At 38.7% G+C, this 27,566-nt stretch overlaps 1 protein-coding gene and 1 long non-coding RNA gene across 13 annotated transcripts in view; one reads left to right on the forward strand and one right to left on the reverse strand.

Annotated features, from left to right (window-relative positions):
* TMEM260 (transmembrane protein 260) overlaps nucleotides 1-26,445 on the forward strand; it is a 71,780-nt gene extending 45,335 nt beyond the window's left edge. For 2 of the 12 annotated variants that reach the window (XM_002824772.4, XM_054530156.2), the window contains 4 exons: nucleotides 7,504-7,680; nucleotides 9,409-9,462; nucleotides 11,035-11,125; nucleotides 21,759-26,445. In XM_002824772.4, coding sequence (XP_002824818.2) covers nucleotides 7,504-7,680; nucleotides 9,409-9,462; nucleotides 11,035-11,125; nucleotides 21,759-22,013 — 577 coding nt within the window. In that variant the 3' untranslated portion in view covers nucleotides 22,014-26,445. Of the gene's footprint in view, nucleotides 1-7,503; nucleotides 7,681-9,408; nucleotides 9,463-11,034; nucleotides 11,126-11,589; nucleotides 11,731-21,758 lie in introns of those variants that run through there. The other 10 variants (XM_063715874.1, XM_054530159.2, XM_054530160.2 and 7 more) reach the window with 7 other exon arrangements.
* LOC129049773 (uncharacterized) lies at nucleotides 7,754-23,310 on the reverse strand. The gene is made up of 4 exons (XR_010137054.1): nucleotides 23,158-23,310; nucleotides 22,230-22,302; nucleotides 12,744-12,868; nucleotides 7,754-7,995 (listed from the first exon to the last, which is right to left on the reverse strand). It is a non-coding gene; the product is annotated as an uncharacterized LOC129049773 (long non-coding RNA).
* Nucleotides 26,446-27,566: the final 1,121 nt, after the last annotated feature.

The raw sequence follows: 27,566 nt of genomic DNA on the forward strand, positions 1-27,566 counted from the left end.
TCTTAAGCTTTTCTAAAATTGTTTCTGTAGCAGCTGTGCCTCATCCAAAAGACCAATTTTCTATACCTATTTCCCTGTCACTGGCGAGATTATCTTTGTAATTAAATTGAATATCTGTGCATAAATGAGGCCAGGCAGAAATAAATGTTATTGTTTTGGATAAAGGAAAAATACAGACAGATTAGCAAGAACAGCAAATAAGATCTTAGTACAATTCACAGAAATTGGAGATGTGCCTGCCTACTTGCAATCATTGCAGGTGGATGGCAAGCAATTATAGTTCCCCTGATCAGCACTATGGCCCCCTTTTAAGTGTAAAGCAAATGTTTTCAGGAATAATCACTATATAAAAATAGCTTAAGAATTTTTATAAAGGATAAGACATTTTCATAAATAAAAACACCTACAGTTTATGCTAGGTGAGATAAAATATGAGAATTGTGAATTCTATACTTGAGAACATAAAATTATGTGTAGTTAGGTCAAGAATAAATAATTCCCCCGATGGTATAGTGTTGAACATTTCTTCTGCCATGAAGTGCTTGAGATTGTCCAGAGCTTGAAGAAGAAACACTTATTTCACGATTTATTTTTTCTTACAAAGAAGACTTCAGAATGTCTTTGTAAATCCCAAAGTTAAAATTATCCCTTGCTAAGAACATAATAATGTGGTATTTTGGGTGTTTAGAGCCTGAAGTTTATGTGGCTCATGGAGTAAATGAAAATAATGAGTATAAATGCGCTGTGAGAGTAACATTTAATTATTCTATTCTAGATAAAATATTAGGAACTATTAACATCCCCAAGTTGGCATTTTTGTGAATTTTCGAGAATTCAATCCCACAAGCATTTACTGAATGTCTGCTATGTTACAGCTTGTACTAGGCTCTGGCAGTAGAAAGATGAATGGGACTCAGTTCCAAATCCAAATAGAACACAATCTAGTTGTATACATACATAGATGTGAATACAACTAGCCATAATTTGGTGGGATAAGTTCTATACTATCAATGCCTTGTAAAGTGTCAGACATAGTAAATGCTCGATAGGTGTTTACTGAATAGATAGATGATTTAACTGACAACATATGCCAAGTATTCTGGCAGCATGGATAAGGAAGCCATTAATTCTGTTTGGGGACATTCATTCAGCATTTATTTAATAAAAATTGCATGTCCAAAATGTTCCAAGAACAATATGATGGAAGTATCGTATGCTCTTTGAGGAAACTCTAAACAACACAGAAAAGTGTAAAGATGATCAGTATCATCTGTCTCCCAAGGACAGCTGCTGTTAATATTTTGATAAATATTGTTGGATTCCACTCATCTTTAACATAAATGACTTATTTTTAAAACATACACATACTCATACATACTGTATTATATATAGCTGAGAAAAAAATATATATATTTTCTGTCCAATTTTTTTAACCTACCATTATATCATAAGCAGTTCCCCATGTATATTATTGTCATTGTTGGCTAATATTCTCATAAAATGCATAATAATTTAACAAATACTCTATTTTTGGGATATTCTCTCTGTTACTAGACTTTTGCTCTTATAATATACAATGATGATAAACATTCTGCCCCATAAAGTTTTGTTAATGTTTTTGACTAACAAAGATCGCTGCATAAATATGACTTATTTAATATCAGTTTTTAAAAGTTTTTAATTTTAAAAGTTTCATGTGCTTGTTACAGAATGAGAAATTTTTTTAAAAACTGGAGGAAAACATGGTCCTATTCACTCAAACAACACATATATAAAAAATGCATATTTTTTACAAAGATGAAAGCATAAGTGTCCAGTTTTTTATATTTACTATCATAAAACAATTTCCTTATGTTTTTACAAACTGTAAATACATGTACTGTAATTTAAAAATAATAAGCGAATAAAACTATTAGGAGATATTTAACATGATCTAATTTTAACTATAATAAAATTATACCTACAACAACTGCTTTTGTATATGTAGGGTTTTTTGTGGAGGGGCAGAATTTTAAATTATTAGTATAGATTCTCAGAAGTAAAATTACTAACTCAAAGGACATGCATTATTTAAAGGCATGTGATAGAGATATTTTCCCCCCAAAGGGATGGACCATCATCATATGAAAGTTATCTAAATGCGTACCTCTGAAAGGAAGCTAGCTAATGTTTAGTGAGCACCTATTATTTTATTTTTAACATGCAGTAATATTTACTTTTCTTTTTAGGGGGTGTGGTATACAGTTCTATGAATTTTAACCCATGTATACATTTGTGTAACCACCACAGCAGTCAGGACACAGAGCAGTCCATGATTCCATAAATTTTCTTGTACTGCTCCCGTATAATCATACTGTCTCCTCAGGCCTGACCCTGGCAACCACTGATCTGTTCTTCATTATTATAGCTTTACCTTTTCCTGAATGTCATATAAATAGAATCAAAGTATGTAACCTGTTGATATTGGCATATTTCACTTAGTGTAATGCCTTTGAGAACCATCCTAGTTGCTGTATATATCAATAGTTTATTCTTTTTGTTTCTAAGTAATATTTCATTGTATGGATGTACTGTTGTTTGTTTATCCATTTACTCATTGAAGGACAGTTGGGTTGTTTCCAGTTTGGGGCATTTATAAATAAGGCTGCTATAAACATTCATAAACAGGTTTGTGTGTGAGTATGTTTTCTGCATAGGGTTGGGATTGAGTTGTTTGTTTTCTTATTGTTGAGTTTTGAAAGTTCTGTATATATTCTAGGTACGCAACCTCTGTCAAATATGCAATTTGTAAATATTTTCTCGCAGTTGCTTGTCTTTTACAAGTGTCTTTTGCAGAGCAAAACTTTTTTATTTCTTTGAAACTCAAATCCAATTTTTTTCTCCTATGAATTATATTTTTGGTATCATATCTAAGAACTCTTTGCCTAATGCCAGATCACAAAGATTTTCTCATGTTTTCTTCTATGAGTTCTATAGTTTTGTTTTTGTGTTTGGATGTCAAATTGTCCTTACATTCTTTGCTACAAAGATTATCCTTTCTTCATTGCATTGTATTTGCACTTCTCGCTGTCTGTACAAACGAAAAAAAATCTTCTGGGGTTTTTTATTGGTTTTAACTTAATTCGTGTTTTTGTGACTTATCTTTTTTCATTCTTTTGTTTCTAACCAACCTATATCATATTTAAAATGGGTGTTTTATAGATAGCATATATTTGAGCCTTATTTTACTATCTCAGATATCTCTTTTTAATTGCTATGTTTACACCATTTGCATTTAATATAAATATTGATATGTTTAGATGTATGTCTACTATTTTATTATCTTTTTTTTAGATTAATTGACTTTTTGTATTTCTTTTTCTTTTTTCTTTTGAGATGGAGTCTTACTCTGTCACCCAGGCAGGAGTACAGTGGCACAATCTTGGCTCACTGCAACCTCTGCCTCCTAGGTTCTAGCGATTCTCCTGCCTCAGCCTCTTGAGTAGCTGGGATTACAGGCATGTGCCACCACCCCCAGCTAATTTTTGTATTTTTAGTAGAGATAGGGTTTCACCATGTTGGCCAGGCTGGTCTTGAACTCCTGACCTCAAGTGATCCACCTGCCTTGGCCTCCCAAAGTGCTAGGATTATAGGCGTCAGCCACCACGCCTGGCTGACTTTTTGTATTTCTTTTAAAAATGTTTATTGAGACTTTTTTACTATATCACTTGGTAAAGTTTTTGTTTTTGTTGTTTAGTGTTTTTTTTTTTTTTTTTTTGAAGCTGGTTGCTGTTGAGATTACAGCATACATGCTTAACTTTTCATGGTCTACTTAGGAGTAATAATTTACCACTTTAAGCAGAATGTGGAAACCTTACTGCCATATAAGTCTTTTACTTTTTGTGTTATATATTATGTCAGATAGGGTCGTTTTTATTTCAGTTGTCATACATATATTAAAGAACTTAAGAGAAAAAAAAGTCTACAATATTTATCAGATACTTACCAGATCTGTTGTTCTTTCTTCAATCCTGATATTCCACATTTTCATCTTGTATGATTTCCCTTCGTTCTGAGGATATTCCTTAAGCATTTCTTTTAAACCAAAACTATTAGCAGTGAATTCTCTTAGTTTTCCTTTATCTGAAAATGTCTTTATTTCACCTTCCTTTTTGAAGGATATTTGTGGAAATAGATTCTGGGTTGATAATGCTGTTTTCCTCAGCATTTTAAAAATGTTGCTTTAGGCTGGGCACAGTGGCTCATGCCTATAATTCCAGCACTTTGGGAGGCTGAGGCAGGATTGCTTGAGCCCAGGAGTTCAAGACCAACCTTGACTACATAGGGAGACCTTGTCGCTACAAAAAAATAAAAATAAAAAATTAGCTGGACGTGGTGGCACACACCTGTGGTCCCAACTACTTGGGCAGCTGAGATGGGAAGATTGTTTGAATGCAGGAGTTTGAGGCTGCAGTGAGCTATGATTGTGCCTCTGCACTCCAGCCTAGGCAACAGAGCAAAACCCTATCTCAAAAAAAAAAAAAAAAAAAGAAAGAAAAAAAAAAGTAAGTTAATTTTTTTGGCCTGTGTAGCTTCTAATTAGAAATCCACAGTAATTCAAATAATTGTTCCCCTAGGTGAAATCTATTGCTTTTCTCTGGCCATTTTCAAGACTTTTTATTTGTCTTTAGTTTTCAGCAGTTTGATGATGATATATTTTAGCATGGATTTCTTTGAGTTAACTTCTTTGGTGTTCGCCAAATTTCTTCAACCTGTAAGGTTGTATCTTTCACAAAATTTGGGAACTTTTCATACATTATGTCTTTAAATAATTTTTCCTGTTTCACAGTCTTTCTTTTCTCCTTCTGAGACTCTGATGAAATGAATTTAGACCTTTTGGTATTGTCCCACAGATGCCTGAACTCTGTGCTTTTTTTAATGTTTTTCTTTTTTTGTTTAAATTGTATCTTTTTTTTCTCTCTCTCTCTCTCTTCAAATACCCTGACATACTGTCTTGCCAAACTTATATTAAGCCATTTGGTTCCTTTTTATATATTTTACTTTTTTGTTGAGCTTCTCCATCTTTCCTTTTGTTTCTAGAGTATTTGCCCTTCCTTCTAGATGCATGCTTATAATAGTTGTTTTAAAGTCTTTGACTGACAATTCTAGCATTTGTGTCATCTTAGAATTGACTTCTATTGATTGTTTTTTCCCTTATGAGTTGAGATTTTTCTGGTTCTTCATATGCCGAGTAATTTTGGATTGTATCCTGGACATTTTGAATATTTGGGTCTTATTTAAATCCCAAGGAGAATGATGACTTTTTGGTTTGTTTGTTTAGCAAGCCCTTGGCCAGGTTAATCTCAGGTTTCAAATTCTGGCCTGCCTTCTGTGAACTGTGGTTGCAGTACCGGTTCTGTTTCCAAAGCATTTGCAGTGCTATTTGGATTAATCCCATGTGTGTGCTACTGTTACCAGCGGCAAGTGTGAGTTACTGGCGGCAAACCCATACAGGGCTGCAGCAACCTCAATTCTTGCCACCTCAGAAGAAAGAATTCACCTGAGGGGAATAAGACAGAAGGAGAGACCAAGGCACGTTTTATAGCAGGAGTAAAAGTTTATCAAAAGCTCTAAAGCAGAAATGAAAGGAAGGAAACTACACTTGGAAGAAGGCCAAGCAGGCGACTTGAAAGACAAGTGCCCCATTTGACCTTTGACTCAGGGTTTTATATTTTGGCATACTTCTAGGGTCTTGCGTTCCCTTCTCCCCTGATTCTTCCCTGGGGGTGGGCTGCCCAGATGTGCAGTAGCCTGCTAGCACTTGGGAGGTGAGAATGTGCAGTGTGGGCCAGGTGCGGTGACTCACCACCTGTAATCCCAGCACTTTGGGAGGCTGAGGCTGGTGGATCACCTGAGGTCAAGGGTTCAAGACCTGTCTGGCCAACATGGCGAAACCCTGTCTCTACTAAAAATACAAAGTTTAGCCAGGCATGGTGGTGCGTGCCTGTAATCCCAGCTACTCTGGAGGCTGAGGCAGGAGGATTGCTTGAGCCTAGGAGGCAGAAGTTGCAGTGAGCTGAGATCGTGCCACTGTACTCCATCCTGGGCTACAAAGCAAGACTCTGTCTCAAAAAAAAAAAAAAAAAAAAAGAAAAGAAAAGAGAGAGAGACTGTGCACTGTGTTTACTGGAGTTGTATGCATGCTCACTTGTGTTCTTTCCTCACTGGTGGAATGGCCCTAGAAGGTCATATACTGGTTAAACTCTGCTGTTTTGCCTCTTAGTGCACATGCTTGAGCCCACTCATTCAACTCCTGAGATCTTTTCGGGAAGCTGCTGATCACCAGTTTCAGGTGTTTCTATCTATTGGGAAACTGCCTTTTCCTGGTGCTGACTGTGACCAGTTACTATTTTAGAGAAGCAGTGTGACAACTGTCTGACCATCACCTGATGGTTGTCTGAAATTCCTGGTGGGGTTGGGGCAGGACAGCAGAGAGCCCTCTCCTGCCCTGCTCATGCCTGACTAGCTACCTGTGGTAACACTACCGGGTACCCAGTCTGGAACCTGGGTGGTGGTCTGCCCTGTGGTTAATTTTACAAACTCTGTTTAGGGTCAGACCTGTGCATGCTCAGCTCAGAGATAAGCTGAGGATACAACTTTATGGCATTGCTCTCTGCATCTCTCTCCTTTCTGTGGTCACCCCATTACTTTCCAACTTGCGGGGCCTTCCTTTTTGGTTCTCTAGCCAGAAAGCTGGAGCTTTAATTTCTTTCTTCTGCTGTGCCCTTCCTGTGACTGTGTCTGCATCTGGAGCCAGGCTGAAGGACAGAGAGAGAGAAAAAGCAATGGAGATTTGCCCCACTCTCTTGGAACCACAATGCCTCTGCTTAGAGAGAAGGGTTCCCCTCCCTCAGAGTTTTGGGTGCCTGCCAACCCACCACTACTATCACTATGCTGCCGCCTCCACTAATGCCACGGTGTTGCCTGGCACCTGGGAAAGGAGAGAAAGAAAAAGACCTGGGGGATTCCCTCCACTCTCTCCAAACCTTGGTCCCCTTTTCTACTTCTTGGGCTACAAAAAATGGGGGGACTTTTCTTGGAGCTTTTTTTGTCCTTATTTGAGACATACTTCTGAGTTTTAAGCTTCCTTTTTTCCCCCATGAGATGGGGGTCTCGCTGTGTTGCCCAGGCTGGTCTCAAACCCCTGGCCTCAAGCGATTCTCCTACCTCAGCCCCAAAGTGTTGGGATTACAAGTGTGAACCACCATGTCCAGCCTCTATTATGCTTTGAGACTGTTAATTATATTAGATATCTCATTAATCTTCAACAGTTCTGAAAGATAGTTCCCATACCTCTTTCACAAGTGAGAAGACTAAACATAGGTAGTTAAGTAATTTTTCCAAAATCATATAGGTAATAAATGCTGGGAAAAAAATCTAAAAATGATCTTTCATGAATTATATTTACTTAACATTTAAGACTTTAAATTTTAAGTACATCATGTATTTTTCTGTTTCCAACAGAAAAGAAACATTTGTTTGCATAGGAATTCATGAAGGCGACCCAACCTGGAAAAAGAACTATTCACTTTGGCCATGGGGGTCTTGTGACAAATTAGTTCCTTTGGAGATTGTATTCAACCCTGAGGAATGGATTAAACTTACAAAAAATATCTATAACTGGACCGAAGAATATGGAAGGTATGAACAGCAGTTACATTTTGATGCATATAAACATAGCAGTTTTGAATACCCAAAAAAACTACTACATTTTGAGATGCCTTCTAATTTTTTTTATTTTTTATTAATTGTTAATATTGTTACTTGATACCCACAAAATACCATAAAACAACAGAAAGAGAACATGTCCTTCTCGCTCTCCTACTTACAGAACAATGGGGAGAGAGGAGGGAAGAGGGTGCTGGTTGTGTGGATACCATGATGGTTAGATGCCTGGCTCCTTCTACTTCCAAGTCTTTGAATGCCACATCGTCTACCATCCTATAGCTCATTACCCTAAAAGCAGAAGAGGTTCATTAACTGCAGTTGAACTTTAAAAGGCATTCTGTTTATGATAGTTTCCATATGTACAAACTTGTCATTTTTTTTTTTCTTTAAGAATGGCAGATAACTTCTCTGTGAGGGAAGACTCAGCTTTGAGTAGCTTTGTTTTCAGTTTCTTTGCATCAATCTGGTTATGTTGTTGGGGCATTACTAGCTTTCCATTAAGCATTTCTACATAGAGCTTAATGTTTCCTATATAGAAAATGAGTCACTATCTAAGCTGCTCTTCCTATGGAGTAGTGATTCTTTTACTTGATTTCACACACACGCAGAGTCACTATCTAAAGAAATGTGCCTCCACTACCTACTTTTAAAATTATAATTTAAAGATTATATAACCTATTGCTTATAATTTAAGAGCAACAGACGAGATTATATTTTAAAATACTGTAAAGGTTTTTTGAAAAGTCAGTATGCACAAATACAGACCACGTTGTGTAACAGCCAGAGATGGATGATCAAAACACTCTGTGGCCGTCATAAGAAAAAGTCAGAACAGCTGACAACTAGTACACGTACATAACTCTGCTCATTATCCCCATTCTATCAAATATATACATAGTAAGAAAATTTTTAATTAAGAGAAAGAAAAATCAAATGGCTTGGCCATTGTTCTTTGAGCAGCATCAAAGCTCCAGCAGTGATTTTCCAGGCCAGGAAAATCACTCTCTTCAGCCTCTCTTCAGGCTGATCCCCTTGTTTCACAGCTCTTTGGCTCTTATCTCTGTCCATAGAGTGACCTACACCTCACCTCTGCCCTGTTGCCATCTAACATATAGTTCTTATGAACGGCTGGCTCCCCAGATACTTTCAATGTCTTCCCATTAATCTTCTGTTTGCTCTCTTGAGGCATGGGAGCCCATTATGCAGATTAAGAAGATATTAAAACTCAAACTTCCTTATAATTCAACTTTTTTAGGAGAACAAGTTTATTAATTTGATCACTGTCAGTATTTCAAGATTCATCTTATTGGCCTTGTCAGATGATAAAACAGTTATGATGTATCCATTGCAAAAATGTGGATGATGGCTGGGCATGGTGGTTCACACCTATAATCCCAGTATTTTGAGAGGCTGAAGCAGGTGATCACCTGAGGTCAGGAGTTTGAAACCAGCCTAGCCAACATGGTGAAACTCCATTTCTACTAAAAATACAAAAATTAGCTGGGTGTGGTGGTGGGTGCCTGTAATCCCAGCTACTTGGGAGGTGGGGGCAGGAGAATCACTTGAACCCAGGAGGTAGAGGTTGCAGTGAGCCAAGATCGCACCATTGCATTCCAGCCTGGGCAACAAGAGCAAAATTCTGTCTCAAAAAAAAAAAAAAGTGGATGACAGAAAGATATTACTGTTTTCTTGTAACTACAGGTTTGATCCATCTTCTTGGGAATCTGTAGCCAATGAAGAAATGTGGCAAGCGAGGTGACTATTCTACATTTTTGTGTGTGCAGTCTATTTTTAATATGGCAGGGAAGTAGCCTATGGCACTTTTAATTTTGAGAGTAGGGGTGAGTAGTGATAATAAAAATAGCATTTATGAGCAATTATGTTTTTGAGGCACTGTACTAATCATTATACATGAATATTTAAGTTCATCCACACAATAACCTCTGAGGTTATTATGATCCCCATTTTAGAACAAACTGGATGTGGAAAGGCTACTTGTCCAAGGGCACACTGCTGCTAGTGATGGAGTCCAAAGTTCACATCTGTTTGTCTCTGGAACACTCATCTCTCCTATGCTTTCTTGCCATAACTAAAGTGAGTGTAATCGATTGAGTAGATATTAATCATTACAACCTCGCCTCCATTTGTAATGTGCCTGTTAATTAGTTAAGCACTTACTCAGTACTTACTGGAGGCCAGGCACTGGGCTAGGCATTGAAGCTACACATATGAATATGACACAGTTCCTACCCTCATGAAGCTCATAGTCTAATGAGCAGACAGACATGTTAAAGGAGATTGAAATATTAATCTGATGGAGCCTATACTTTCCTGTAGTTCAGAGAGGAGAGATGTCATCCTGTCCTGTATGGAACATTTCATAGTGATGCAACGCTTTTTTTGGTTCCTGTCGTTTTTTTTCTTTTTTTTTTTAAATCAAAATAACACTAACAAACTTTGGCATAAGTATTAATGTAAAAGTCCTAAGTAGTGCAGACGGAGTATCTTGTACATAGGGAATGCTTCCTTCAGCAAAAATGTATTGATGTCCAGTCTGAGCCAGGGACTGTGCACTGAGAACGGTTATGATATAAAGAGCTTACGTAAGTTTAAAGAGGTTTTTAAAGAGTGGTCAAGAAATACAGCTGCAGAATAATGATTGCAAATATATATATATATATACTATAGTGTATGCAATAGTATTTTTGAATAAGTCGGAAAATAGCATATTTTAAGTTTTCATTGTAGTCATAGGGACAAATTCTTACTTTAAGGAACTGATCAAAGATATACCATATGTTTGCACAATTCACTGTGATTGAATGTGAGAAAGCGGGGAAGAAATCACATAAAAGAAGAAAGAGGTCATTATTTGCACAAGTATTGATTTAATTGGCATTCTGAATACAACCTGGATGAGTTCATGGGGTCTAAGGGTCTGGCCACCTTGGAAGAACTGGGCACACATGGCATGAGCTTCGTGATGGGTACCTTCAGGGATGTGTTGGCAAACTCAGCAGATTTCCCTTTTCCTGGCTTCTCTTGCATAACAATAACATACATTTGGAGGATGAACAATGTATAATAGTAATGATAAGTGTAAACTTTTTTTCTAAAAGATTTGGTCATTAGTGTGAATGCAGCATCTTGGTGGGTGGGTGGAGGGATTGTTGTTGGTTCAGAGCAAATGTCCATGAATATGAGAATTGAAAATAATACAATAAAGGATTTTGTACATCCCTTATCAGTGGAGAAGCCTGGAAGATTTAGCCCTGAATGTGCAATTGACTGTATGATTTTAATGAAGGTTCCTATCCCCACCACCAGGATGAAAACACCGTTCTTCATCTTTAACCTGGCAGAAACTGCTCACATGCCTTCAAAAGTGAAAGCTCAACTCTACGCTCATGCATATGACGTATGTTATACTTTTATATGTAGATATAGATATATTTGGTGGGAAGGTGATGGTGATTGTTCAGGATGGATAGAGGGTATATCACATTAGAATTTTTATTCTTTTATTTCTCTCTTAATTTGGGCGGTATAAAGCAACACATATGAACAAATCCTCAATTGTATCACAGTATCCAAAGTAAATGGCTGTGGTAGGCAGAATAATACCTCCCACCCAAAAAAGATGTCTATGTCCTAATCTCCACAACCTGTGAATATGTTACCTATGTAACAAAGCAGGGGGTGGCGGGGATTAAGTTAGGTGTCTTGAGACGGGGTTATCCCAGATTATCCAGGTGGGTCCAACATAATCATAAAGGTCCTCATGAAAGGGAAGCAGGCAGGTCAGAGTCAGAGAAGTAGACATGATGCAGAAGCAGAGGGCAGAGAGAGAGAAACTTGAAGATTCTACATGCTGACTTGCAGATGGAGGAAGGAGCCAGGAGTAAAAGAGTGCAGGCCGCCTCTGGAGGAAGTTGGAAACAGAGTCTCCTCTAGAGCCTCCTGAAGGAACGCAGTCATGCTGGCTTTATGACTTCTCACCTCCAGAAGTGTGAGATAATAAATGTATGTTGTTTATTTGTTACAGTGGCAATAGGAAACTACTATAATAGCTTCATTTAAAACAAGTTCTAGCTGGTTACTCTGTCTGCAAAGGTCATGACCCTGGCTACACTTGAAATGATAGGGCCGTGGCTTGTTGAGATTTCACTAGAAGAGATAAAGAGTCATGGAGAGTGGCTCTGTCTTCTAACTGTGGCCCCAGGAAGCCAAACCAACCTTCGGAAGACACAACCACACTGAAGGTCTTGCACAAATGATGGTCTTGCACAAATTGGTCCTTTCTGATGGGAAGCGGGAGCAGATACAAGAGGCTTGCTGTGGCACTACTGTAACCAAGTCTCTGCTTTGCTGTGACTTACGGCACCGGCCACTTTGGATACTTGCAGAGTCTGCTCTATAGGAAACTAATATCCTGACAAGGGCCAATGAAAACAGAGGGTAGGACCTGTATATATGAGCAGCTGAGATATTTCTGCCATCTTTAGACTGCTGTGGTTCTACTCAGCCAGGACAAGTGTTTGGTGCTAAGACAAAATAGCATGGTGTCCAACCAGTATGACTAGTTTTACTCCTCAATTATGATCTCTGGTTCCTTATTTATTCACTTATTCATTCACTCACAAAGCATTTCTCGAGCACCCACTCCATAGCAAATAGTGTGTTGGAGACAATTAAGTCTTATCCCTGCTATCAAAAAGGTGGCAGGCTAGAGAGGGAGACAGAAGATCAAGTCCTCAGTCACAGTTCAGTCTTGTGAGTGCTGTGAGAGGCACACAAGGGTGCTACAGAAACCCAGAGCCCTGGACCAGAGCAAGCTGGGAAGTAGGCTGGTGAGGGAGGGAGGAAGGGAAGGCTTCCAGAGAAGATGTCATTGGAGTGTCATCTTGAAAGATCAGAAGGAGCTAACCAGCGAGATGGTAGGGCAAGGAAGTGAGAGAGGGAGGGGAAAGCAGTCCATAAGGAGCAAGCCATGGGGGCAAAGGCAGAACCCTCCGAGACACCCCACTTGAGGATACCTGATTATAGAAGGCAGCATGCTGGAGTTCTGTCTGGCAGTAGGGAGGCCCAGCTTCTAGGCACACTCTGCCATTAGTTGTCAACTGTGAGTCAATGAACCTTTCTAGGCCTTAATTTTTTTTTTCTAAAAAAGAAAAAAAAAAGGGCTTTAAACTTGAAAAGATCGCCTTTCATATCCTGTTCATATAATAATCCTGTTTATCTCTAATACCTTGTAATTCTATGAAAAACAAGTAGTATTTAGTTGGGAGAAATCTGAGACTTACTGATACTTTATATTCTCATCAGCTACCTCTTCCATGGTCAGTTGTTAGGCTACTACTAAAGCTCGTTTGTGGATTTATTGTCCCTTTGGGTCAGCAAGCTGTATTTTTTTTTCAGTGAATACAGATGATTGGTATCACCTTTGCATAGTCTCCAGATGTGTGACAATGTTTACAAGACAAATGAGGCCAATTACTTCATGGTAATTACTGAATTACCACCCCCAGTGCTAGTTTTTCAAGAATGTTCTCCTTAGGTGTAAAGAATATATTTTTGCTGTTTATATTATCCTACTCAATAGCTCATACAGAATATTAAGTTCAGGTGACTTAATAATTTAAGTGTGGTCAGGGAGCAGGGCAGGGAGTAGGCAATGCTATAGGAATAAATTGGATAATTTGAAGGTGTCTCCAACTAACAATACATCCACTAAGACTAATACCACAGCAACACATGTATATAGAGGAGGAAATACAATTCCACATAATGAAGAATGATGGGCTTCTTAAGATATGGTATATGTGACTTAATAGGACATCTAAAATAAGTTGATAATGTGTCAGTAACAAAATGTTCCAGAAAAAGGTAGCACAGTTGTCCTGCTGCCTGAAGACTAGTAGGTGGGTCATGAATGAGCCTCCATTCTCTGGAGCAGTTGGGGAAATGCTTCTGGAAGTATTGGCATCTATTTTGGACTTCAACACCTTGGTGCGGGGTGGTGGGTTGGGGATGGTTAATAGGTACAAAAATGTAGTTAGACAGAATGAATACAATCTAGTATTTGATAGCACAACAGGGTAACTACAGCCAACATTATGATACATTTAAAAATAACTAAAAGAGTATAATTGGATTGTAATACAAAGAAGGGATAAATGCTTGAGGTGATGGATACCCCATTTACTCTGATGTGATTATTATGCATGGCAGGCCTGTATCAAAATATCTCATGTACCTTATAAATATATACACCAACTGTGTACCTGCAAAAATTAAAGTAACAAACATCAAGCTAACAGGTATATATTTGTATAGAAATATGTATTATAGGAGGTGGAGCCAAGATGGCTGAATAGGAACAGCTCCAGTCTACAGCTCCCGGCATGAGTGACACAGAAGACGGGTGATTTCTGCATTTCCAACTGAGGTACCAGGTTCATCTCACTGGGGAGTGCCGGACAGTGGGTGCAGCGCACCATGCGTGAGCCAAAGCAGAGCAAGGCATCGCCTCACCCGGGAAGCACAAGGGGGCAGGGAATTCCCTTTCCTAGTCAAAGAAAGGGGTTACAGATGTCACCTGGAAAATCGGGTCACTCCCACCCTAATACTGTGCTTTTCCAACGGGCTTAACAAACGGCACACCAGGAGATTATATCCCGCACCTGGCTTGGAGGGTCCTACGCCCACGGAACCTCACTCATTGCTAGCACAGCAGTCTGAGATCAAACTGCAAGATGGCAGCAAGGCTGGGGGAGGGGCACCCACCATTGCTGAGGATTCAGCAGGTAAACAAAGCAGCTGGGAAGCTCGAACTGGTTGGAGCCCACCACAGCTCAAGGAGGCCTGCCTGCCTCTGTAGGCTCCACCTCTGGGGGCAGGGCACAGACAAACAAAAGGCAGCAATATCCTCTGCATACTTAAATGTCCGTGTCTGACAGCTTTGAAGAGAATAGTGGTTCTCCCAGCATGCAGCCTGAGATCTGAGAATGGGCAGACTGCCTCCTCAAGTGGGTCCCTGACCCCCGAGTAGCCTAAGTGGGAGGCACCCCCTAGTAGGGGCGGACTGACACCTCACACGGCTGGGTACTCCTCTTGAGACAAAGCTTCCAGAGGAATGATCAGGCAGCAGCATTTGCAGTTCACCAATATCTGCTGTTCTGCAGCCACCGCTGCTGATACCCAGGCAAACAGGGTCTGGAGTGGGCCTCCAGCAAACTCCAACAGACCTGCAGCTGAGGATCCTGACTGTTAGAAGGAAAATTAACAAACAGAAAGGACATCCACACCAAAAACCCATCTGTACGTCACCATCATCAAAGACCAAAGGTAGATAAAACCACAAAGATGGGGAAAAAACAGCAGAAAAACCAGAAACTCTAAAAATCAGAGTGCCTCTCCTCCTCCAAAGGAATGCAGCTCGTCACCAGCAACAGAACAAAGCTGGACAGAGAATGACTTTGATGAGTTGAGAGAAGAAGACTTCAGAAGATCAAACTACTCCGAGCTAAAGGAGGAAGTTCAAACCCATGGCAAAGAAGTTAAAAACCTTGAAAAAAATTAGATGAATGTATAACTAGAATAACCAATGCAGAGAAGTCCTTAAAGGACTTGATGGAGCTGAAAACCAAGGCACGAGAACTACCTGACAAATGCACAAGCCTCAGTAGCCAATGCGATCAACTGGAAGAAAGGGTATCATCAATGGAAGACGAAATTAATGAAATGAAGCGAGAAGTTTAGAGAAAAAAGAGTAAAAAGAAACGAACAAAGCCTCCAAGAAATATGGGACTATGTGAAAACACCAAATCTACGTCTGATTGGTGTACCTGAAAGTGATGGGGAGAATGGAACCAAGTTGGAAAACACTCTGCAGGATATTATCCAGGAGAACTTCCCCAACCTAGCAAGGCAGGCCAACATTCAAATTCAGGAAATACAGAAAACGCCACAAAGATACTCTTCAAGAAGAGCAACCCCAAGACACATAATTGTCAGATTCACCAAAGTTGAAATGAAGGAAAAAATGTTAAGGGCAGCCAGAGACAAAGGTTGGTTACCCACAAAGGGAAGCCCATCAGACTAACAGCTGATCTCTTGGCAGAAACTCTACAAGCCAGAAGACAGTGGGGGCCAATATTCAACATTCTTAAAGAAAAGAATTTTCAACCCAGAATTTCATATCCAGCCAAACTAAGCTTCATAAGTGAAGGAGAAATAAAATCCTTTACAGACAAGCAAATTCTGAGAGATCTTGTCACCACCAGGCCTGCCCTAAAAGAGCTCCTGAAGGAAGCACTAAACATGGAAAGGAACAACCAGTACCAGCCACTGCAAAAACATGCCAAAGTGTAAAGACCATCAAGGCTAGGAAGAAACTGCATCAACTAATGAGCAAAATAACCAGCTAACATCATAATGACAGGATCAAATTCACACATAACAATACTAACCTTAAATGTAAATGGGCTAAGTGTTCCAATTAAAAGACACAGACTGGCAAATTGGATAAAGAGTGAAGACCCATCAGTGTGCTGTATTCAGGAAACCCATCTCACGTGCAGAGACACATAGGCTCAAAATAAAGGGATGGAGGAAGATCTACCAAGCAAATGGAAAACAAAAAAAGGCAGGGGTTGCAATCCTAGTCTCTGATAAAACAGACTTTAAACCAACAAAGATCAAAAGAGACAAAGAAGGCCATTACATAATGGTAAAGGGATCAATTCAACAAGAAGAACTAACCTAAATATATACGCACCCAATACAGGAGCACCCAGATTCATAAAGCAAGTCCTTAATGACCTACAAAGAGACTTAGACTCCCACACAATAATAATGGGAGACTTTAACACCCCACTGTCAACATTAGACAGATCAACAACACAAAGTTAACAAGGATATCCAGGACTTGAACTCAGCTCTGCACCAAGCGGACCTAATACACATCTACAGAACTCTCCACCCCAAATCAACAGAATATACATTCTTCTCAGCACCACATCACACTTATTCCAAAATTGACCACATAGTTGGAAGTAAAGCACTCCTCAGCAAATGTAAAAGAACAGAAATTATAACAAACTGTCTCTCAGACCACAGTGCAATCAAACTAGAACTCAGCATTAAGAAACTCACTCAAAACCACTCAACTACATGGAAACTGAACAACCTGCTCTTGAATGACTACTGGGTACATAATGAAATGAAAGCAGAAATAAAGATGTCCTTTGAAACCAATGAGAACAAAGATACAACATACCGGAATCTCTGGGACACATTCAAAGCAGTGTGTAGAGGGAAATGTATAGCACTAAATGCCCACAAGAGAAAGCAGGAAAGATCTAAAATTGACACCCTAACATCACAATTAAAAGAGCTAGAGAAGCAAGAGCAAACACATTCAAAAGCTAGCAGAAGGCAAGAAATAACTAAGATCAGAGCAGAACTGAAGGAAATAGACACAAAAAACCCTTCAAAAAATCAATGAATCCAGGAGCTGGTTTTTTGAAAAGATCAACAAAATTGATAGACCACTAGCAAGACTAATGAAGAAAAGAGAGAAGAATCAAATAGATGCAATACAAAATGACAAAGGGGATATCACCATCAGTCCCACAGAAATACAAACTACCATCAGAGAATACTATAAACATGTCTATGCAAATAAACTAGAAACTAATCTAGAAGAAATGAATAAATTCCTGGACACATACACCCTCCCAAGACTAAACCAGGAAGAAGTTGAATCTCTGAATAGACCAATAACAGGATCTGAAATTGAGGCAATAGTTAATAGCTTACCAACCAAAAAAAGTCCAGGACCAGATGGATTCACAGCCGAATTCTACCAGAGGTACAAGGAGGAGCTGGTACCATTCCTTCTGAAACTATTCCAATCAACAGAAAAAGAGGGAATCCTCCCTAACTCATTTTATGAGGCCAGCATCATCCTGATACCAAAGCCTGGCAGAGACACAACAAAAAAAGAGAATTTTAGACCAATATCCTTGATGAACATTGATGGAAAAATCCTCAATAAAATACTGGCAAACAGAATCCAGCAGCACATCAAAAAGCTTATCCACCACGATCAAGTGGGCTTCATCCCTGGGATGCAAGGCTGGTTCAACATACACAAATCAATAAACGTAATCCAGCATATAAACAGAATCAAAGACAAAAACCACATGATTATCTCAATAGATGCAGAAAAGGCCTTTGACAAAATTCAACAACCCTTCATGCTAAAAACTCTCAATTAGGTATTGATGGGACGTATCTCAATATAATAAAAGCTATCTATGACAAACCCACAGCCAATATCATACTGAATGGGCAAAAACTGGAAGCATTCCCTTTGAAAACTGGCACAAGACAGGGATGCCCTCTCTCACCACTCCTATTCAACATAGTGTTGGAAGTTCTGGCCAGGGCAATCAGGCAGGAGAAGGAAATAAAGGGCATTCAATTAGGAAAAGAGGAAGTCAAATTGTCCCTGTTTGCAGATGACATGATTGTATATCTAGAAAACCCCACTCTCTCAGCCCAAAATCTCCTTAAGCTGATAAGCAACTTCAGCAAAGTCTCAGGATACAAAATCAATGTACAAAAATCGCAAGCATTCTTATACACCAATAACAGACAAACAGAGAGCCAAATCATGAGTGAACTCCCATTCACAATTGCTTCAAAGAGAATAAAATACCTAGGAATCCAACTTACAAGGGATGTGAAGGCCCTCTTCAAGGAGAACTACAAACCTCTGCTCAACGAAATAAAAGAGGATACAAACGAATGGAAGAACATTCCATGCTCATGGGTAGGAAGAATCAATATCATGAAAATGGCCATACTGCCCAAGGTAATTTATAGATTCAATGCCATCCCCATCAAGCTACCAATGACTTTCTTCACAGAATTGGAAAAAACTACTTTAAAGTTCATGTGGAACCAAAAAAGAGCCCACATTGCCAAGTCAATCCTAAGCCAAAAGAACAAAGCTGGAGGCATCACACTACCTGACTTCAAACTATACTACAAGGCTACAGTAACCAAAACAGCATGGTACTGGTACCAAAACAGAGATATAGACCAATGGAACAGAACAGAGGTCTCAGAAATAATGCCACATTATCTACAAATATCTGATCTTTGACAAACCTGACAAAAACAAACAATGGGGAAAGGATTCCCTATTTAATAAATGGTGCTGGGAAAACTGGCTAGCCATATGTAGAAAGCTGAAACTGGATCCCTTCCTTACACCTTATACAAAAATTAATTTAAGATGGATTAAAGACTTACATGTTAGACCTAAAACCATAAAAACCCTAGAAGAAAACCTAGGCAATACCATTCAGGACATAGGCATGGGCAAGGACTTCATGTCCAAAACACCAAAAGCAATGGCAACAAAAGCCAAAATTGACAAATGGGATCTAATTAAACTAAAGAGCTTCTGCACAGCAAAAGAAACTACCATCAGAGTGAACAGACAACCTACAAAATGGGAGAAAATTTTCGCAACTTACTTATCTGACAAAGGGCTAATATCCAGAATCTACAATGAACTCAAACAAATTTACAAGAAAAAAAACAACCCCATCAAAAAGTGGGCGAAGAATATGAACAGACACTTCTCAAAAGAAGACATTTATGCAGCCAAAAAACACATGAAAAAATGCTCATCATCACTGGCCATCAGAGAAATGCAAATCAAAACCACAAGGAGAATACCATCTCACAGTCACACCAGTTAGAATGGCAATCATTAAAAAGTCAGGAAACAACAGGTGCTGCAGAGGATGTGGAGAAATAGGAACACTTTTACACTGTTGGTGGGACCGTAAACTAGTTCAACCATTGTGGAAATCAGTGTGGCGATTCCTCAGGGATCTAGAACTAGAAATACCATTTGACCCAGCCATCCCATTACTGGGTATATACCCAAAGGACTGTAAATCATGCTGCTATAAAGACACATGCACACGTATGTTTATTGCAGCACTATTCACAATAGCAAAGACTTGGAACCAACCCAAATGTCCACCAATGATAGACTGGATTAAGAAAATGTGGCACATATACACCATGGAATACTATGCAGCCATAAAAAAGGATGAGTTCATGTCCTTTGTAGGGACATGGATGAAGCTGGAAACCATCATTCTGAGCAAACTATCGCAAGGACAAAAAACCAAACACCACATGTTCTCACTCATAGGTGGGAATTGAACAATGAGAACACATGGACACAGGAAGGGGAACATCACACTCTGGGGACTGTTGTGGGGTGGTGGGAGTGGGGAGGGATAGCATTAGGAGATATACCTAATGCTAAATGATGAGTTAATGGGTGCAGCACACCAACATGGCACATGTGTACATATGTAACAAACCTGCACATTGTGCACATGTACCCTAAAACTTAAAGTATAGTAATTTTTAAAAATTATACTTAATTTAAAAAATAAAATTGATATCTGTAAAACAACAACAAAAAACTTAGTAGGATTTTGTTCAGGAACTGAACAGTTCCTGAATGCCTACTTTGTGTGAGGCAGCACGCTACAGCCTTTATACCCATGTCTTATCAGAGGAGGGCTCAGGAAGTGAAACCACTGGAGAAAAAAGGATGATGACAAAAAGGGTAAAGCAACTGTGAATATTTTACCAAGAAGATAGGAGTCTGACGGTAACCTTGATGTATATGAAAGTGCATGGTGATTCTTTCCCATTTTTTCTTTCTTATTGATTTATTTTTTATAACTAGAGATGGGGTCTTGCTTTGTGGGCCAGGCTGGTCTCCAACTCCTGATCTCAAGCAATCCTCTGGCCTCGGCCTCCTGAAGTGCTGGGATTGCAGGCATGGGCCACCATGCCCAGCCTCTTCCCTACTGTATAAAATAAAGGGAACTAAGGGGAAATTTGCTTTAAAAGGAAGCTGGACAACTGAGGGTTATTAACTATTGAAACAAGATATCAAACATGAATTGTGGAATATTTCATGAGGGTGCTATTTAAAAATAGGTATGCATTTGTCTGCCCTGGAGGAGGAATTGGAAAAATAGATAATATGATTGGGTTTCTTTTAACTAAATTATGTCATGTCTAATTCAAAAAGTACTTGTCCCTTGGAGAAAGCAGTATTGTTTTTCTGTGCACTCAGAAAGTCTACAGGTAACTCCTGTGAATACAGCTGTAACTTGACAATCTCCAAGAAAGCTGTGAGATTCCCAAATAAGCAACTATAATATTCCATTTTGCAGATTTGTATCTGCGTTTTTGTTAAATTTTTTATGTGTTTCCTCTAGAAAACTCAGTATCAAAAAGTCTAACTCTATCCAATTAATACTCTCTGATGTTGAAAAATGAAATTCTAAATTCCTATGGGCAAAGTTTTAACTATCAAAATTGTAAATTACAGGATACTGTGAAGCTTTTCAGTATCTCACTTTATGGATATCTCTTAAATTCTATCACACCCAGCCTCTATAATGATGAATTTGTCTGGATTGTTTTATCGTTGCTATTGTTATTAGTGTTGTTTTTAATGTAGAGAGAAATTTCTGTCAAAAATGTGGGACAAAAATTTAAATTCCTTCAAGTTCTTTTTCCAGGCAGTCTTCTAAAGAAAGCTTTTTTTTTTTTCTCTCCAACAGCTAAATTTAGAGTTTCAACCCTTCTGCCTGTTGAGTAAATAGCTTTCCATGAATTAAAACTAAATCCCTTCCCCAGAACATCCTTCTGGAGAAAGAGCATTTTGTCCTAACACAGTGTGTCTTAGGTTTCCCCTGCAACATCTGAAAACCTCAGAAGCAGTTTTAGATGCAGCATATTTGCCTCTTGCTACTGTAATAATTACAGTAACATTCTTGCATTTTCTGCATGGCCTAGCAATGATTAGATTTTTACTGGAGGCTGCTTGAATTTTTTTTTCTTGTTATTAATTCCTCTGTATTTTTTTTGTTTTTGGAAAAAAAAAATTCAAAGAATAACAATGGAATACCAACATTTCTGCTGTTTTCTAGCTTTATAAGGAGATTGTCTATTTACAAAAGGAGCACCCAGTGAATTGGCACAAGAACTATGCCATCGCCTGTGAGCGGATGCTGCGTCTTCAGGCAAGAGATGTAGACCCTGAAGTGCTGTTATCTGAAACCATCAGACATTTCCGTCTGTACTCTCAGAAAGCACCGAATGACCCACAGCAAGCTGATATTTTAGGTGCTCTAAAGCACCTAAGAAAAGAACTGCAAAGTCTAAGAAATAGGAAAAATGTCTGAGACAGCAAAATATGAAAAACCTGCTCATCATTCAGCTTCCAAAATTCTGAAGTCCGGAAATTTTTCCTTCAAGAAAAGAAACTGCATAAAAAATTTAAAACTAAGTCATTTCCCAGATATAAGTATCATGGTCCAGCAGTACTGTTTAATGGGGTGTTCAGTGACTAAGATGTACTGTTTATGCAAAATTCTGTTTATCCCGTGTTACCAGATTACCATTTCAGTGAGAAGCTTTTGAAAAGTCTTCTGACTTCCAGTCTTTCACCAGATGACTGCGCTGGATTAGATTCTAGAAGAGAATGAACCATTTTCACATAACTAAATATTGGTCATGAACTGTGTAAGGGCCATGCTTATTGGGATCAGTTTTAAAGTTAAATTCTTTTGATATTAATACCAGACCAAAGACATTTTCTGTTTCATGGAAAAAAAAAATGAATCATGTTAGGCTTTAGGTGAGACTACCTTTTTTACAAAGTAGCTATAGTTGTTACATAGTCTTACACTTCAAGCTAAACACCAAATGGGTGATATTTTGAAAAAAGTTTGTGTTTTACTGTCTTAGATCGTTCTCGGAAATCCCTAAAAAAAAAAAAAAAAAAAAAAAGCTAATTTGATGTTTGCTTATTTGCTTATTTCAGTTGCAGAAACTGATTGGCGAGTAAAAAAGATTTTGCATTTACTTAATTAATTTTATATTTATGTTTTATTTCTATCTGGACTCAGAGATCTAGGCCCAATAATTAGTAGGCTCCTGCTGCCAAAATGCAAAGGGGAAAAAAAAGGCAGGGATTGGGGGGGATGGGGAAGTGGCCCAATAAATTCATTTCTGTTACAAGCATCTTTTATACATATTACTAAAGAGAACATAGTAAGAAATGCAAATAATAGTTCTTTATTTTATTATGACAGTTAATTAATAGCAACCTGTTTTAATGAATAAAGTCACTCAGAGTCCTTCAGCACTTCCTAAGTAGAGGCCAGAATCTGTAGGGCTTCTTTTCCCCCCAATTGTATAGCTCGTAGACTCCAAGCACTATATAGGCCCCTGTATAGAAATGCTCACTAATGAAGAGGGAGGGCTAGAAGCTTGTCTGCATTCAAAGATCACTGGTGAGTCATTCAGCAAGAAAAGGCCCCTTACCAGGAATAGTCACAGTTCCGTGGCATTGTACTAGCAAAAGGGTCTGATCAAAGGTCTCCTGTGGAGCTTGCATGGTTCCCTTTCATACTACGACCATAATTAAAACCACTAATTCTCTTTTAAAATGCTGCAGGATGCCATGTAGGCATCTGTCTGGAGTGTCCTTTGTGATGTCATAAGCTGTTAAGGACCAGTGCCGAGGGCTTTTGAGTGAAATGCCAGTCATGAAGGTGCTTCAAGACAAGGGTGCCTCTAAAAGCTTGACAGGGCCTTGACTGCACAATTCGAGCTGAATTTGCCCCTTGTCAGCTGCCAGTAAATAAATCTCAAAGGGGGAAAAGCTGAAGTTTCATTACCTGATCCATGGGGCTTTGTTGGTTTTGGCATCACACAGGGGAAGCTCTTGCCCCTCCATTCTCTGGATTTGAAGATGTCCATTGGAGCCTGCAGTGCCTGGACAGGGTTCAGAGCGGAACCTTTTGAAGAGTGTCAATAGTTGTAACAGTTCAGCTGTTAGGAAGACAAATAAATGGAGGAGCTCATTAATCCGCTTTTGGCTCTCAGTGCCTTTTGCCCTTTTATCACAGCCTTATTAGGCTCCTACTCATCTTGAACCAGAAAAAAATGAATTGAAGTTGTTGAGTACTAATTGGCAAAGACTTTTAATCATGGGCCAAGAACTTTCACTGACTTGAAAGTAACTTCTCCACAGGGAAGGACCAAAAACCTGGTTTACCTTAAAACAAAAACCTGTTGGAGTTCAGCGTGGTGTAAAAATGTAAGGAAGCGTTGATAAATTGTCTAAGTTTATCCATTTGAAAGAAATTGTGTAAGATTATGATATTCTCTTTTCTTTAAAAAAAAAAAAAAAAGTACAATAAAATTCAAACATTCCTTAGGAAAGCATTGTCTATTGGTTTAGAAAAGAGATTGCACACATGCGTGGTGGTCGTGTTTGTTTCTGAACATCTATACACAGGTATGTGAATATTCATCTCTGCATCTACATATGCATGTGGTGTTTGAGGAACCTTATTAAAAGTGGTATTTCCTATTAGTAGCCTTAAGAATGGCAAATGAAGACCTCTTTTTGAGACTCTCTGCTTTTAAAATTTTTTTAAATATGTGTCTGTACTATAGAGATGTGTATGGCTGAATGTGCTTTGTGTATAGATTATTGTCAAATGGTACATAGATTATTTTGTATGTGTGCAACAGTGACTTTGGGCCACTCTGTCTTTGAGAAACCAATGATATGATGGCCCGGAGTAGATAGGATCATAATGATTTAAGTTTCTAAAAACCACTGGGTAAATGAAAAACTAGTAAACTGAGCTGAGATTTAGGGATGTTGGGCTTCATTCCCAGATCAACTACTTTGGAGAATCCTTTCCTTTCTATTAGATGAGGTTAAACAAGTTGCTTTCTTTTTCTTTCTCTTACTTTCCTTGGCTAGTGTACAGACACCATAAAATCTGATAAAAGGGGTTTCCTGTAGTCTGACCCCCAACATTGAGGAGACTGTAATGGAGGTGACTTCTCATGCAAGATTTGGCCAGCGTTCTAGCAGTGTCCCGGGAGTGCCATGGTTTGGCAGGACGACAGGAACCCCACAAGGCCAACTTCTGCCTGGACTTCAGCCTGAGGAGCCAGTGGGAGCCAGTGAAACTGTCTGCCTCTCCACATGCATCAGGGCCCTGCCACCCTGGCACCATGGCTGGCACGCACCAGAGGGCAAGGGAGAAGCGGATGGTGGCTCCCGTGTTATCTGACTAACCACTGGGTGGGCTACACTCCCTGTGCCCCCGCTGTTGCCTCTGATAGGAGTATGCTTGGTTCTTGGTATTGACTTGCCTTTTTTTGTTGCCTTTTAAAAGGACCCATTTTGTTCAATGCTTCTGTTCTATTACTGAAAATGTAGCCAAAATAGAAGGGAATCAATTACTAGTGTATTATTTTGAAAGCTTCAAACAGAAATTGTGAAATGTTATTTCTGCTCATATTCTTAGTGTTTTCTCTTGGTAGAATCATAATATTTAGCCTTTATGATATTTAAAACCCATTTGGAGTGTTAGGTTTATTTTTATGATACTCTGCTGGTAACTTTAAGTCATCAGGCTAGGGTATGAAGAGTAGTTTTTTAAGTTTATGTTTTAAAAGTGAAATATTGTGAATCTTTAATCATAGTTCTCATAAATATCCCTCAGAATTTTTAAATGTTAATGCTTTAATATTTAGGAAAAATTTTATACCAAAGGTTGAAAAAAAAATAGAATCCTGTTACTCCCGACTTCTGGTGTGTTTTATAAGTGCATCAACACAGGATATTACTTAAAATTCTGTTCTAACTGGCTTCAAGTCTTATGGTTAGTTGAAGAAAACAACTTCAACCCAGTAAGAGATTCACATTTTGTTGTGAATGCAAAACCATTCTAATGCTGATACTCACAAACAAATAAGTAATGTTTCCAGGGATTCTGGGAACATCTAAAGGCCAAGATCTTGGCACAGCATTACAGAGCAAACAAGGAGCTAAAGCTTTAGCAGTGATCATATTCAATGAAGACATCATTGTCAGCACCCTCTAAAGGTCTGTTTGATTTGGATCAGCACAGACAGTATTTTTAAAACAGCCCCAGGAATAGTACAGTGTGCTTACCCAGCTATAGAAAATTAAACAGGAATATATCCTGAAAAGGGGGTTTTTCAGGAAAAAAAAAAATTCTGATTGCTTTTCAACAATGTAACATACATTTGATGGAAATTGTATGTACTGGAAAGATTAGCTCATGCCATATTGGAAAACAAAAAAAAAGGTGGTGATGCCACATGGGAAGGACAAGTAGCATTTCCAACACTGTACATGTGAAGCCAACAATTATTGGCTTGAAAGTGGAGTTCTCTGACTCTTTGCTGCAGATCCAAAGTTAGGTGTGAGGGTTAATTTTCAATACAGACATTGCGATGATATTAAAAAGTTGAGTTGACAAGGTTGAGAAAGTTACAAGATAAAGGTCAAGACACAAAGGCACAATTATGGGGCCATACTCCTATCCCAGTGATCCAACCTCACAGAGCAACTGCAGAGTTGCAAGTCTTCTGGTACATAGTTGCCATTAGATGAGGATAAGTGTAATAAAAGATAAATAGAAATAAGCCAAATCTAAGGTTTAACCATTTCAAAACTTTAGCGTATAAGAAGTATGGGGTGAAGTACAATAGATGGAAATGGCATAAAATTTTTTAAACATTAAGTTCATTGTTTAATAAACATTGCAAACTAATAAATGGAGATTATGTCCTGTTTTTAAAATAACAAACCATAATCATCTTCTATTTAGAAGTGTTATCTGAAGGGGTATTTTTTTGGAATGTAACCTTTTAAAGAAGGTACTTGATATTTCTCTTAGCTAAATGAAATATTCCCTTAGATAGTTGAACTGTTAGATATCTTTAATACCAGTGGTTGTTGTTCACATATGAAAGTGTGTGTGATTAAAACTGAAAGGGGAACACTGCTTGGAAAATCACACCCAGTTTTCTCATCCTTGGATTATGGACCTAAGTGAATCACCCATTACCCTGGATCCTTGAGTATCAGCTAAGACACAAGAATTCAGGGCCGGGAGTGGTGGCTCATGCCTGTAATCCCAGCGCTTTGGGAGGCTGAGGCGGGTGGACCGCTTGAGTCTGAGAGTTTGAGACCATCCGAGGCAACATGGTGAAACCTTGTCTCTACAAAAGAAATACAAAAATTAGCAGGGCAAGGTGGCATTCACCTGTGGTTCCAGCTACTTGAGAGGCTGAGGCAAGAGGGTCCCTTGAGCCTGGGAGGTAGAGGTTGAAGTGAGCTGTGATTGCACCACTGCACTTCAGCCTTGGTGACAGAGTGTCTCAAAAAAAAAAAAAAAAAAAGTTATTATAAAAACTCAAGAGCTTTTAAAAATTACTCTTGCAAAAGCTACAGAAACTTTAAAGAAGATTGTTTATAAATGGAAAATGATCCATTTATCAAAAAACTAGGGTTCCTTAGTCTAACAGGTGAAAGTTTTCAAAAAAGTTCATTCTTAAAAGCATAAAAAACTAGAGTTCAATTATGCAGAGCTTAAAACAAGCAACTTCACTGATAGAGAATACTCAGTGTTTGTTTTTACTTAGAGTGTCATAATTTTCCCCTAAAATTATAGCATATTCATTCAATGTGCGGCTTGTATCTACACAGTTAAGTTTCTCTTTCAGTGATTAGAATTTTAGCCATTAACCTATGCAGTCGCCTGTATCCACCTGGAGGCAGTTCCTCCAGTTGCAGGATTGTGCTTATTTAAACTGATTGTCAAACTGTGGGTCATGAAGTCAGTTGAGTGAGAATTGACCAGCTTTTTCATAATGAAATAGAATTAAAAATACCA

The sequence above is a fragment of the Pongo abelii genome, chromosome 15 (genome assembly GCF_028885655.2).
Source record: "Pongo abelii isolate AG06213 chromosome 15, NHGRI_mPonAbe1-v2.0_pri, whole genome shotgun sequence".
NCBI lineage: Eukaryota > Metazoa > Chordata > Mammalia > Primates > Hominidae > Pongo > Pongo abelii.